Genomic DNA, 13,867 nt, shown 5'->3' on the forward strand with positions numbered 1-13,867 from the left:
GAGGCAGGAACGACCCGCCGAGAGGAAGGCGGCAGCCCCGCCCGCTCCCGGGAAGCTTCGAGAAGGAGGCGGTGGGGGGGAGGGTCACGTGGGGCGGCGCTCTGCGCTGAGCAGTGGGGGCAGCAGCGGGTGGCGCCATTACGGTGCTGTCCTCGGACCCGCCCGGCTGAAGGCGGCTACGAGGGTCTGAGGATAGAGCCAGTAAACTGTGGTATTTTCCCAGTCTTCCCGCACTTTCTGTCACAAGACCTTCCAAAGCTAAAGGTGGTGGCTTTGTCTTTGTGTTCAGGTAACAAAAAAGAAAGGGTTTTCCTAGAAACTGCTTGAGGGTCTGTGGAGGGAGTGGTAAGCCCTTAAGCTAGCTGGGCTCAGCTTGCCTCAGGACAGGCAAGCCTGTCTGGGAGGAGCTAGCCTGCCAGGACAGCGAGTGGAGAGACACTTGTTTATAATCTTATTTTTCTGTTTTGTCTCAATCAGTTGTTGGTTTTTTTTTTCTCTCCATAAAAGGACTATGGTTTTGTTTTATATTCTAATGTAACTTATCTTCAGGTGGTTTTGTTCTGCCCTTGGAAAAGCCTTGCTTTCAAATTATGTTCTCTTAGGAGAGTCTTATGTTACATACTGTGATGTTTTATTCATATAGCGTATTTAGATAGGGTCAGTTAGCTAAAAAACGTGTTGATTGCTTTTTGGACCCATACATATATTATGAGAAAATTCCTTCCAACACATGCAATTAGTTCTCATGTTCATGGTACTCTTAGAGATTCCAGAGTTCAGTTTATTATTTATAAATATGTATTCTTATGTATTGTATCCATATGTTACATGTGACAACTTTGGACAAACATGGGCATTAGGTTGTTAATTGGTGAGATATATGCTAAGGTATAGAAAACTTCTTTTATGATTTATTTTATATTTTAAACTCTTGACCAGTACCTTCTGGTTTGAATCTCATTTACATTTAAGCTATCTTTAACAACAAAAAATCCCATATGAAAATGAATAGCTATGCTGCCACTGGATGAAAAACATACTGTTTCTTATCTAAAGACTTCCATGGAGACTCTGCTGCTGTTAAAATTCTCTTTTTTGCTGTACTGTATAAACTTTTGCTTGAAGGAAATAGATTGAATAGGAGACATTTTACTTCTGTGAAGTGTTTGCAAGGATGAACTTAAAATTACCTGAACTATCCCATTTTACCGAGGAAGAAGAAAATAAGTTATTTGATGCTTAGCTAGTTATTAATTACAATAATAAGTAATGAAATACATTAGTTAAGGACTGCATAAGTGTATGAATTTTGTATGTTTTAACATGATCCTTCACGAGCCTTAGCATCAGAAATGGAACACAGTGTCCATTTCCAGACAGCCTGATGGGAGGTCGGAATAAACAAATACTAAAATACGTTTTATACTTGTTTTGTTGCTGTAATCTCCTGGTCCTGTTTTACGTAGGCACACTGATAATTTGCTGAACAGGAAGTATGGTAAAAATTCAGCTACTCTTTTCCTTTCAGGCTTGGAGTACTGTGAGAACTTGTTACAAAAATCTGTGAGAGTATTCCCCAGGACACTCAGCCTTCTCTGGGTATGTTATACTGAGGCAGAGAGAAACTGATGGAAATATAAAAGTTTGTGATTGAAAAAGAAATGTATAGAAAAAGTAAGGTTCTGATATCATTTAAAGTCTAATATATGAATCCTGACACCCAGGAGAACTCCCCCCCCCCCCCCCCCCTTCAGGAATTTGATGCGACTAGTGCAAAATTCCGGATATCCTGGGTTTAACAAGAATTACAAAATATAAATAGAAGATTTTTTTTTTTTTTTAAACCCAAGACTTCTTTTAAAAGAAAAAGTGGCTATATATATATAGTTTTTGTTGATTTTTTTTTTTCTATAAGTTTTGAGAACAGTGTTCTCACAAATGGAAGTTTTGGTTAAATGAGAAGTGTAAGTTAGTGTAGTTATATCATCTCTGTTTTGAACTGAAGGGGGGATGGAAGAAGGCAGCTGATTTCTGCTGCTCTAGAATGGTGTTATGTATATGACTGGACTCTAGGCAGAATTGTATTTAGTGTAAGTAGGTAATAGAAAATATAGCATTCAGCTGTGAGCAATATTCCTATTCTTGTTTACAGATACTTCAGTTGTTTAGTAGACACTGTGAAATGTATTTTTCTACTATTCAATAACAAAAGTTATTAACTGGCAGCGAGGCAGTAAAGCAAAATGCATTATGTATTAAACAGGTGATCTTGACAATTGCCATTTCAAAGGATTTGACACAAGTGACTAAAATCAGATTTACTTCCATTTTTAAATAAATAAAAATGTGTTTTAAGTTGAAATGCATCCAATGATCACATATGTGGTTTCATATAATTTCTTATTGTGATATCGTGTTCTCTTGCCAGTCGTTTGTGGATGACTTTTCTTTTGTTTCCATTAGCAGAGATTTAGTTTTCAGATTTGAGGCATGAACAGATTTTCAAGGACCAAAACTAGAGCAGTTTTCACTTGATTTGTAAAATGTATTCATGTGTACAAACACACAAATAGAACACTAAGAAAATGACATTATGAATCATACCATTAATAACTTGATTTTTTGTATTGTTTTTGAAAGTCGGTCATTGACTTTTAGTGAATATGTATTTGAATTTGTAGAGCAATGTTGTGTTAGCTCTGGAGTTGTAATATTCAGCAGGTTTATAGAGGGTTTGTGTGTTGGGTTTAGGTTTTGGCGTTTTTTTTCCTATTTGTTCAGACATCCCATTTGTGATAGAAAAGTTAAAAAAAAAAAACCCGACCTAAAAATGTTCTATTTCTAAAGCAGTGAAGACTCTGAATCAGGAGAGCATGCAGCTGTAAGCAAGTTGTGGCTCACACTCAATTCTTTTGTTGACTTAAATGGATGTGGGGTGATGTTTTCTCCTGGTGATAAGAATTTCTAGTTTCATTTTGTTCATCACTGGAAAAAAACTCAAACTAAAGAAACCTCATTGAGGTCTGTAGCATCATGCTAGTAAAAAGTAAATAGAAGAATAAATCAGTCCCTTAGTGGATTTAGAGTAAAATCATATGAGGGAATGAATTTGAAAGCCTTGATAATATAACAAATTGTCTGTTTCTCTTTGACGTAGGTCTTTTTCTTTGAATATGATAATGAAATATACTATGTGGGGAGTGGATCCTGTGGATAAATATTGATGGCTGTAAAATAATTTATGTTTGAAACATTATAGAGTGTGAAAATGAGTTCAGGTCATTATCATTTGTGCCTGGCCTTAAAAAAAATGAGAGGGATTGCTATCAGGCAACAGCTTTGTAGTGTTTCTTATTGTCATCAAAAATGGTAAGAAATACCAGTAAAATGTCTACCTTTTTAAAAAAGTTAACCACCATCAAAACCAGCCAGTTCCTTAAATGAAACATGGTATGTGTGGTGACAAAGGATAGACATTGCTGTGTTCAGCTATGTTAGTGACTTACAGCAAAAAAACCCTCCAACAACGAAAACACCAAACACTAAAAATCTGCAGTACCAGAAAAGGTCCTACCTAACAATCCAACAGCTGGGGTCTACAAGGTAAAGTTGGATCCTTATCAACATGATTCAGGAATTCAAAACCTCTGGCATATATCATAGAACTTCTTAATTATCAATGGACACTTTAGAGGGAGCCTTTGTGAACTGGAATAGTTGCAAATAGCTCGCTCTTCGGTTAAATAACATTGTAATCATACTATTGACTGACAAATAGAGCCCATGTCATGGGGATCTTTTGCTCTGAGAAACACTGTTTTAACACAGGGATTTAAATACTCCTATTTAAGAAGTTCACGGTGGATTAGTAGCAAATGAAAGGGATACTATATTGAAAAAGTGTGGTATACTAGCTAAATTTGTCCATGTAATTAAAATAGGTTCAGGAATATGAAGATAAGAATGGGAGTGATATTTTCAGGATTTCTTCTCTGTTATGATTTCAGTATTTGGATATTGATGTAGTTTTGGACTTCAATGTAATGTTCCTAAATTTTTTAAATAGTCTGTGATACGTTTTTCTTAAAACTTGATGTAGCAGTTACAGAATATTACTACAGCTTATTTATTCCTATTCTAAGTCAAATGTGAACCCAAGTATCAAGAAATGGTGTTGCTTTTTCATCTGAAGTGGACACCTGAACTCTTTACTGCATTTACTACTTTTCTGTCATCCTCTTAAGTAAGAAATAGCAGTTGAGTCCTGTAATAAGCTACAGGAATTCTGGCTCAGGTGGGACCAGATAGAGCCTTGTGTATAAAGAACAGATTTAGATTCCATCTTCACGTCATACTCCATTAGGTAGTTAAAGTTTTTATATTCTGTCTACTTTTCAAGGTATGATTTGACAGCTGCTAAATGAAGATAATAATGAACAATGATAATATTTAAATCATGCCATTAATATTTAGTATATTGGACAAAAAAAGCAGGTATATTTAAGTGCACAGATACTCAGATGAAAGAGAGCAAATCTCAAATTGTTTTTTTTCCCCCTCCTACCCTCCATCCTGTCCATCTGGGCCATTTGCCTTACTAGTTACAGAAGTCAGCAGTACAGACATCAATGCAGTCTTTTGAAAGCTGGGAAAATGGCTTGGCAAGCTTAATGTTACCTTCTGTTAAACAATTTTATTTGTTCTTAATTTTTTTTTTTACCTCCTTAAAAGTGTTAGTGAGTGCTGGAGCTTATGAAAGGTCCTTTAGAGTTGGACTACTCTAGCCTTCTGTAGTTTGGGTTTTTTTTTTTTTTCCATCTATACTCCAGTCATCAAGAAAGCATGTTTCTACACACTGTACTGTGACTGCCTTTCTGCCCTGTTCCTTTCTTTTTTCCTTTTTGTATTTTTATCTTGTCTGTCTTAGTTCATCTCTGACTTTTTCCACCATCTGTTACTATTCACATGCTCTCTTTTGACAATTTCTCTTAATGTCCTGTTTTGTCTGACTCTGCCATTTCCATTTGGAGTTTCTTTAGCCTTTCCTTTCGCTTTTGGATTTGTATTTATATTGTTTTCCCATTTTGTGGTATGTATATTTATTATATGTAGACAAATATGAGAGACATATTAAATAGCGTATGTCATTAGAAATACTCTGATTTCATAAATGTCTTCCAGGATGATGCTTGGTTGCTAGAAAGTACCTCATGCTCTTTTTCTTTGCGTTGCTGTTGCCATAGTATTCCTATCAGTGCTGTGGCACAAATGACAGGCAACATACCGCTATGGCTATATAAATAGGTTGCTTTAAGAACAACACTTTCCCCATGGCATAAGATGTTCCACTGTATATCTAAGCAGAAAACTTGAGTCATGTTGGGTTTTTTTCTCCTTAAAGGTCTACAGCTCTAGAACGGTTTTTAAAGGTTCAGAACTGTTCCTAGAATTGTTTAGAAAGGCAGGTAAAGACCATTTAAAAAATAGTGTATTGTACAGAAGTTCAAGAATTGTAAGTCATTGTTGGTTGTTTTTTCTACTTCGAGACCAGTTTTCTGTTAAAACTCATAACACTACCTATTACGTGTCTGTACTCTTTAGTAGTTCAGGAAAATCTACAGCAGTAAAAGACATTACAAAAAGTCATGTTAGTATTTATCTAACACGGTTTATAACAATGGTATTCTATTATTTCCATGTTTTAATGCATTTTCTTTAGTATGACACAAAAATAGTTTTAATAGAATGGTTCAAACTTTGTTTCATTTGAAAAAAGTAAATAAAAATATGCATAGTAATGTAATGCTGAGAAGTTCCACCCCCCAGTTTTCCTGACAAACCTCTTTGAGTTCTGCTGTTGTTATTTTATAATCCCTAGAAACTCCATTGCAGTTATAGCTGAGGTTATAGGAATTCTTATCAGTTATTTTTGATATAAATTACCTACTGATACTATCACAACTTTCAGAATTGATTCAGGAAAGTTTTTCGTGAACTCTTTAGACTGTTCGATTTGTGTACTCATCCTCAAATTGCTTTGTGAAACTTGATAGATAAAACACAAACTTCTGTTTTGAGTGTGACTAGAATTCCCTGTATCTTCAAAACTAGAGAGAGAGGAGCTGTGCAGCATTAGTGACCTTGTTAATAATCAAAAGATCTTTTTATAGTGTGAGATTATTTATTTGGAAGAAGTATATACATGATTATACAGTATTTTTATATTATTATAATTTATAGGCAATCCTTACATCAGTGTTGTCACAGAAGAATTTGGGATAGGGACTGGAATTTAGTTTATATGTGTGTTTGGGTTTTTTTTAAATTTTATTTCCTCCCCTCAGAAATGAACTGTAAGTTTAAAATATTACTCTGTAAACATCAGGATGTGAAGTTGTTTTTTCCCTGTTTTGTTGTTTTTCAGTTTAACTTCTAGTAGAGAAGAAAAAGAGGCAGAATAGTGCTTTCTAGTATGCACAGAACATGCTACCATTCTGTAATTTTGTTTTGAGGGGAACATTTAAATATCAACTCTTCATTGTAACCCATACATTTTTATTGGTGTTTTGCATGGAAACAATGTAAATATATTTATTTTAATACTAGTGGATACAAAAATGTACTTTCCTGAAATAAGAGCTTTCTGCAGGTTGAATGTACATGGGCAATTACTTTAGTGGGGTGACGATTGCTGGAGATGTATTTACAGAAGTATAAGACAGTTAATAAATAAAATCGTAATGGTCAAACTAATATATTTGTACAATATCACCACAGTTGTTTCATTAAACTCATGCTGCTACCATAGTATTACCATTAATGATAATCAGTATCTGCTGATGACTTCCTTATTTACATATTTAGAGTTTAATATTATAATGGATTTATAAAATGGCTGTTTATAGTGCACTGTTTCTTCACTCCTGAATGCTTGTTTAGTGTTGTATTGTGCCTTATACTGAATTACTGAAGTACTGCAAATAAGTCAGTGAATTGCTAAAATACTGCAGGTAATGCGTTAACTATGCCACATAAACTGCATATCCAGTTCTTACCCATGTTGGCAGTCTCATTCAGGTTAATTGAATTACTCCAGTGAGCAATGCCTTTTTTCATAAGTGAAGACTTGCAGGATTGGATTTTTATTTCATGTTGCTCCTTTTGTATAATCATAAAGCCAGAAAATGCTTTACAGTTAAATTATGCTGACGTGGAAAGATACACGTTGCAGATCTAGTTGGAATGTTCTTTATCTGTTACTTACTCCCAATCAAAAGCAGGTTGCAGAGTTTAAATGGAATAGCAATATTAATTGTTCCTAATCTGTTCCACTGCAAAGTCAAATGTTTTAATTTAAATTACCCTGAAAGGGGTACTGCTGAAAGGCAGTAACTAACGGGTGAAGACAATTACTGGCTTCAGTAATTTCTTCAACCACTGCAACTTGATCTGCAGGAGTAAATCAATCTATGCTATGACAAGGAGAATAAAATCAGAAAAGGCAGGAAAAAAAATTACATTTTTATCTGCACAATGAAAAGAATGTAGATGAGTTAGTACAAGTATATTTGAAACAGATGTTAAGCTAGTAAGAGCTAAAATTTCATTAACTAAAAAAATCATTTTAGATGGAATTCTTGAACATCTACCTTACAGAAATGCTATCCTAGGTTATCCTAAATTCTGGAAGGGTAGAATTATGCAAAGATCAGGCAAAGCAGCATATTCTACATGTGGAGTTCAATAGTGTGTTTTTTCTCTAAAAGTTCTCAGCTAAAGGCTGTAGCTACATAGATAACCGTATGTACCTGTAAGTCATCCCATTCTACTTCCATCTTTCTTGAGGTTGTTAACAATCTTGAGAGGAGAATATATTGTTATTCAGAAACTAGGTTGAAAAGTATAGAATGTTCTTTTCTTCAGCCCAGAACAAATCTGTATCTCACTTTGAAGGTATTGGTATCTCCGAGTACTTAGCTCGTATATGAGCAGACATCACCAGATTTGAAATTATATGAAATTTCTTACAGTGCATTCTCCAGGAGATGTATTAAATGTTGTCACATACCAGAAGGGAGATTATTGCTGCATAGTCTACCTTTTTTTTTCTTTTTTCCTTTTTTTTCCCTAAAATTGAAGAAAGCAAAAGAAATCTCAACTGTCTTGGAAATTAATGACAAGTATCCAAATAGAGATTATCTGGCAATATGGTGGGCAGTTGGGGAACTAAGAGGGTTACAAGTTTGCTCTTCCTGCTGGGAAAAATCTTTTAGCTTTAGTTCTACATCAAAAACTTTCGATGTTTTGTTGTTCTCCTTCTGTGTTGGAATTTGTGCACTGCTCTTTAGACACACAATCCAAATTTCAGTGAATTGAGTACTAGTATTTATGTTTACTTCCAAAGATCAAACCGGGTCTTGTCATCTTAAAGAAAGGGACTGCTGTATTAGTGTCGCTGTATTAGATTTCCACCCATTGTTGGCTGAAGTTCACCAGACTCCATCTAGATAACATTTTATTGCCAGTCTAAGTTCCTGTATTAAAAATAGCCAGATTTCTTTGCTGTTAACAAATATTATATAATTTTGTCATTGCAAAACTTGGGGGAAAATTAAGACAAGTGTTCTTGGTTTCCCATCTCTGAGCAAGAGGTATAAAAAGATCTGGTTCTCAGCAGATGGTTGCTTGCAAACTTCTTACCTACTTTTTTCTTTGGAAACAAAAAAATTGAGGACAATGTGGCAGAGGGCTCAAAGGAAGAGGTTTTCTTAAGGAGCAAAGGAAAATTTCATGCTGGAAATAGGGACTTTTGTATTTTTTTGTTCATTCGCTCTGATCCAGTTCTAAGATTCTTACCTCAGTGTTTAGTGAACAGTTTTAAGTAAAATATTGTGCAAGAAATTTTATACATTTTATGAAGGGTTTAAGTCAAATATCACTTTACTAATAGGTTTTTCAAACAGTTCAGGTTATTTGCTATAGGAAAGGTACTCCTTTCATGTCTCTATCACTTTAAGAACACAGTATTCTGTAAATTTTTAAGACTTTTTTCTTTCTTCCTTTTCCTTTTTCCAGGTACTCTTGGTGTTCTACACGAATACTCATTAGTCATTCTGGAGATGGACTTGCTGTCTGGAACCTACCTCTTGGCAGTCTTATTAGCCTGTATTGTATTTCAATCTGGCGCACAGGAGAAGAATTATACCGTGCGGGAAGAACTGCCTGAAAATGTCCTCATTGGCAATTTGCTCAAGGATCTTAACCTAACGCTGGACCCAGATGTGCCCCTTTCCTCACCGCTACAGTTCAAGCTTGTGTATAAGACTGGGGATGTACCATTAGTACGGGTGGAGGAGAACACTGGTGAGATATTCACAACTGCAAACCGCATAGACCGAGAGAAGCTGTGCTCTGGCATCCTTAGTGAGAATCGCTGCTTTTATGAGGTGGAGGTTGCTGTTTTGCCTGATGAAGTTTTCAGACTGGTCAAGATCAGATTCCTAATAGAGGATATAAATGACAATGCCCCCCTCTTCCCCTCAACAGTTATTAACATCTCTATCCCTGAAAACACAGCAATTAATTCTCGCTATTCTGTCCCATCTGCCATTGATCCAGACATTGGTGTGAATGGTATTCAACATTATGAACTACTTAAGGTGAGTTTCTTCCATTCTTCTATGTTACTGTCTGTGTTATGGTCTTCCCACAAATGTTGCCCGTCCTCATCAACCCATTAGAAATATGAAGCTGTGTACCACAGTAGTGGTACACTGGAGATACTTGTCTTGAAATGTTAATCTATACCCCTGAGTGCATTCTAGTGCATCATATCTTCACTTTGTGGAAAGCTGCTTGTTTATGTGTATGTCTATCTGTGTAACAGTATGATGAAACATGCATGTCTTCATGAACTCTCCACCAGGATTCAAAGTGTTTGTGCACTTCAGCTAACAGTCTTCTTAGACCATTAAAGATGTGTTCTTATTGCCACCAACATGACAGCGCCAAGTGCAACGATGTTTTGCATTGGGTTTATGTCTCCCTCTTGCATGACTGTCAGATTCGAGCAGTAGAACTTAGCCCAGAAGTTTATGTGATGTGATGCTCATCTGTATACTGATGAGCTATTTCAGAATGAAAAAGAGTCCGTTTGTCAAAGCAGCTTTGTAATGTTTGGGCGGGCGTAATGTCTGGGCAGGAGAAAGTCCAAGATATGCATGAATGCAAGGATAGCACTGCCAATGGCCTTGTAAGAGCAGATTTTTCATATTCTTGCTTCTTTTACTCTTTCTAGCCTGCAATTAGTGAACACAAGAATAACATGTAAACGTGTGTAAGAGTGTGTGATTACTAAATAAAGGATTACTTTCATTTGGGTTTACTTAAGTAGAGAGTTTAGAATAAGAAAGGAACTTATCTTAAAACTGTTGGGTTATTATGTGGGAAGCTGAAAATGTCTTCACTTCCCTTGATTTGGAATAGGGAACTATTGGGTAGTTTGCTCAGTAACCAATCTGACACCCTCATTACTGATCAGAAGATTATAGACTATATAGGCCAATATATTGCTTGATTGACTTGATAGCTAATATTCACTGATATCAGTACTTAGTAGCAATTTAATAAAAATAAAGTGCTACCTTATTTTAGCTCCTTTAAATTGCTTACAACCTGAAGTAGTTGTGGCAGTGTGGGTACTAACTAATGGCAAAGACGTAAAAATTTCTTTCAGAAAACTACATCCCACTGGACACTTCTGGTTAGCTACCTAAAAAAAAAAAAAACCCACGCACATACATCTGTCTGCTCTCAATGTAGCCTAGGAATTTAAAACTTTTCAAAAACTTACTTCAAAGTTTGAGGTCTTTGTAGTAAGCTCTTTAAAACTTTTAAATTGCTAGGTTATACTGAGAACAGACAGATCTACATGTGTGGGGTTTTTTTAGATAGCTAACCAGAAGTGTCCAGTAGGATGCAGTCATCTTTATTTGGCATTTTAATGAATAACAGCATATTAAATAAGTAACAGTAGGAGTAGAAAATAATAAAAAAAGCCAGGGCTACAGACAAAATGTGGCAAAATAATACACGATCTGAATAGAGAAACGTTAGTTAATATGTCTGAGAGAAATGTGCTGTTATTTCAGGAAAAGGAAAAAAAGAAAACAGCAAAATCAGGAGTCCCTGGGATTAAGTGAGCAACAGTTCAGATCACCACAATAGTAGTCTTGTTTTGTGAGTTTATTTTTGGACTGGGTGTCCAGAAACAGAATGTAACAGATCAGCAGAACAATAGCATATTTGTATCACACAAGTGGGAGCTCATCTAAAATACAAGCTACAGCTCTGTACCAAAAGTAGTGTAGGGTGTAAAGCCTTGTCTAAAGATCTAACGTGAGATCAGATGGTCTGCCAGAGAGCCAGGTTTCACCAAGAGATGTGCAAATAACTTTAAAAAAAAAAAAAATAAAGTAATTTGGTATTTGGATTGGGGGGGGGGGAAGTAGAAAACCAGTTACATGTTTATTCAAGTGTCTCTGAAAAAATGCTTTTGCCACATAAGGGAAAGAAAGATGAGGAGGATGAACACACACTGGTATGGACTGAAACTTCTGAATTCTTGTGCTAGATGTGCCGCAACCAAAACAATTTGTAAAATCACAGCCCTGTAGACGGATCTCCTAAATGAATTAATTGCATTTTTCTCTTGCATGCCTGTTGGTCAGGTAGTTTTTGAGTTATGGATCCGCTGCCTTTAAATAAGCCAGCAATTTGACATACCTTGGAAAGTATCTGTAAAACCAAGAAGCAGTTCATGACAACCAGACACCGTTTGGAATAGTAATGTCCAGATGTTATTCCATTGGTAGTTTTTACAATGTTAATACCAAAAGTGATTGTATAAGAAGAGGGAGAAAAAAGTAGTAGAAATGAAGGATTCTGGTGAGCAGGCAGGGAATGTAGTATGTACAAAGATTCATCCGTCACTGGGGAAGAATAGGGAGATGAAAAAGGAAGGGAAGAGTGGTGGTGCCTGAGAATTCTTTCCTGAGTAACACTGAAATACTGGGGGGGGGGGGACGGGACAGTCGCACAAGGATGATGTTGCTTGCCTTTTCTCCCAAAATGCTCTTCTCATGTGCGTTATCCTATGCTGTTTTTTGGGGTGTGCTCTGAAGATACTAATGTCTTCTGGCTTCTGATGTGTGTTGGCTTTTTCCTTCCTTTTATAACCAGCATACAGATAAGTGGGGAAACTGCAGTACATGCAACTGTCATACCTTCTGAACAGGATGAGTCTAGCAGGGCTGATATGACAGTGTTGTGGGGAATTTTGGGAAGCACTAGATATGAAGATGATGGGCAGGGCAGCATACTTGGAGGATGGCAGAGGAGTGGGAGATAAGATATGCAAGTCACTTCGTAGAATTACAAAGGCTGGCGCTTTAGTATGCGTGCAGCAACAGTGTGAAATGTGTTGCTCTATATTTTAGAGAAAGTAATAGCAAATTGACAAGCTGTGCAATGAAGAGAAAGTTCTTCAGTTATACTTCACTTTTTTAAAAAGCGTAGCTAAAATGTGCTTATTGTCTGTGTGAAGCCAGGCCTATTATTGCCAGAACATAAAGAGTTTTTTGCCGTAAGAATTTGTAAAAAAGAGTAAACTTCTCACTACAAACTCAGCTGAATAGTTTCTAGGTTTTTAACACATTTCAGCAACTCTGTATCTCATTGGGAAGGTAACATTCAGGTGTTACAATATTTCCTCACTTGGTTACACTTACCTTATTGCCTCTCTCAAAGTATGGGAAAAAGGTTCCATATAATTGTTGTATTCAGTTTCCTTTGCAAAGTAAATAATTAATGATAAAGTCTTTTAACTATATGAATGATTTTCACGTTATTTTAATCTCCTGCCTCTTTCTAAAAATCCTTTTAAAATAGAAGAAAACAAAACATCGTAAAAAAGGTGTTCTTGTGTTTTGGGTTCAACATTACTTGGAAGTTTTGTAACACAGGATTTGACTTCTTTAATACAAGAGAGCACTTTAATTACCACACAAATTAGCATTCAGGTATTTTTTGCCTGCCTGCATTTTGTCAAAATGTACCTCAATAGGAAATAACTTCTTTATGTATAAATGATGCATGGTACTGCAACTTCAAAACTTTCCAGGTGTCTGTGATTCAACTATACGCTGTCTGAAATGCATGAACTCTAAGAAGACAACAGTTTTATGTAACCTCTGCATTTCTTCTCGTAAGACTTACTTAGGAGTTGTAGAGGACAAGTTCTAAGAGATGTTCTAAGGAAAGCAGTGTTTTTAATTTTTTTACTTTTTTTTTTTTTAAAGGAAGATCCAAACATGTCTTTTGGATAGCTTTTGAATTGTACTTATTGTTTCCTTACTTAGAAAATAAGTTTCAACAATTTGCAAATATCTCCCACCCAGCCAATGTAATAGCACCAGTAATTGACCAAGAGTTGCTCTGATAAAGTTTACAAATATTGAATTATTTAAAAGTAGTGATGCTTTAACATTACATGCAGTTCTTTTTGTTTGTGTGTTTGTTTGTTTGTTTTCCATAGAAAAGAGGGTTTCCAAGGAACAGTCATGCATGGCATCTTGCTGTAACCCAAAAAATTAAATTGTTGTGCATAGCATTATAAAAGATCGTGTTTCTCTGCTGAGATGCCCAAAGCTGACCATGGAGAGGATGACATTAAGGGTTCAAATGGCAAATGGTAAACAGTGTTTACTATGAACAAGGCTAGGGAGGGAGAACTTAATTAGATATGATTTAAAAATAAAAGAAAAAGCATTTAGAATGAGAAATAGCTCCAAGTCTAGATTGGGCAGAA

General features: G+C 35.8%; 1 protein-coding gene across 2 annotated transcripts in view; it reads left to right on the plus strand.

Annotated features, from left to right (window-relative positions):
• Positions 1 to 261: 261 nt before the first annotated feature.
• PCDH11X (protocadherin 11 X-linked) overlaps positions 262 to 13,867 on the plus strand; it is a 475,689-nt gene continuing 462,083 nt past the window's right edge. For both annotated transcript variants that reach the window (XM_050901950.1, XM_050901951.1), the window contains exons 1-2: positions 262 to 289; positions 9,076 to 9,659. In XM_050901950.1, the coding sequence (XP_050757907.1) occupies positions 9,120 to 9,659 (540 nt within the window). In that variant the 5' untranslated portion in view covers positions 262 to 289; positions 9,076 to 9,119. The remainder of the gene's footprint in view (positions 290 to 9,075; positions 9,660 to 13,867) is intronic.

Source organism: Gymnogyps californianus, chromosome 9 (assembly GCF_018139145.2).
Source record: "Gymnogyps californianus isolate 813 chromosome 9, ASM1813914v2, whole genome shotgun sequence".
Taxonomy (NCBI): Eukaryota; Metazoa; Chordata; class Aves; order Accipitriformes; family Cathartidae; genus Gymnogyps; species Gymnogyps californianus.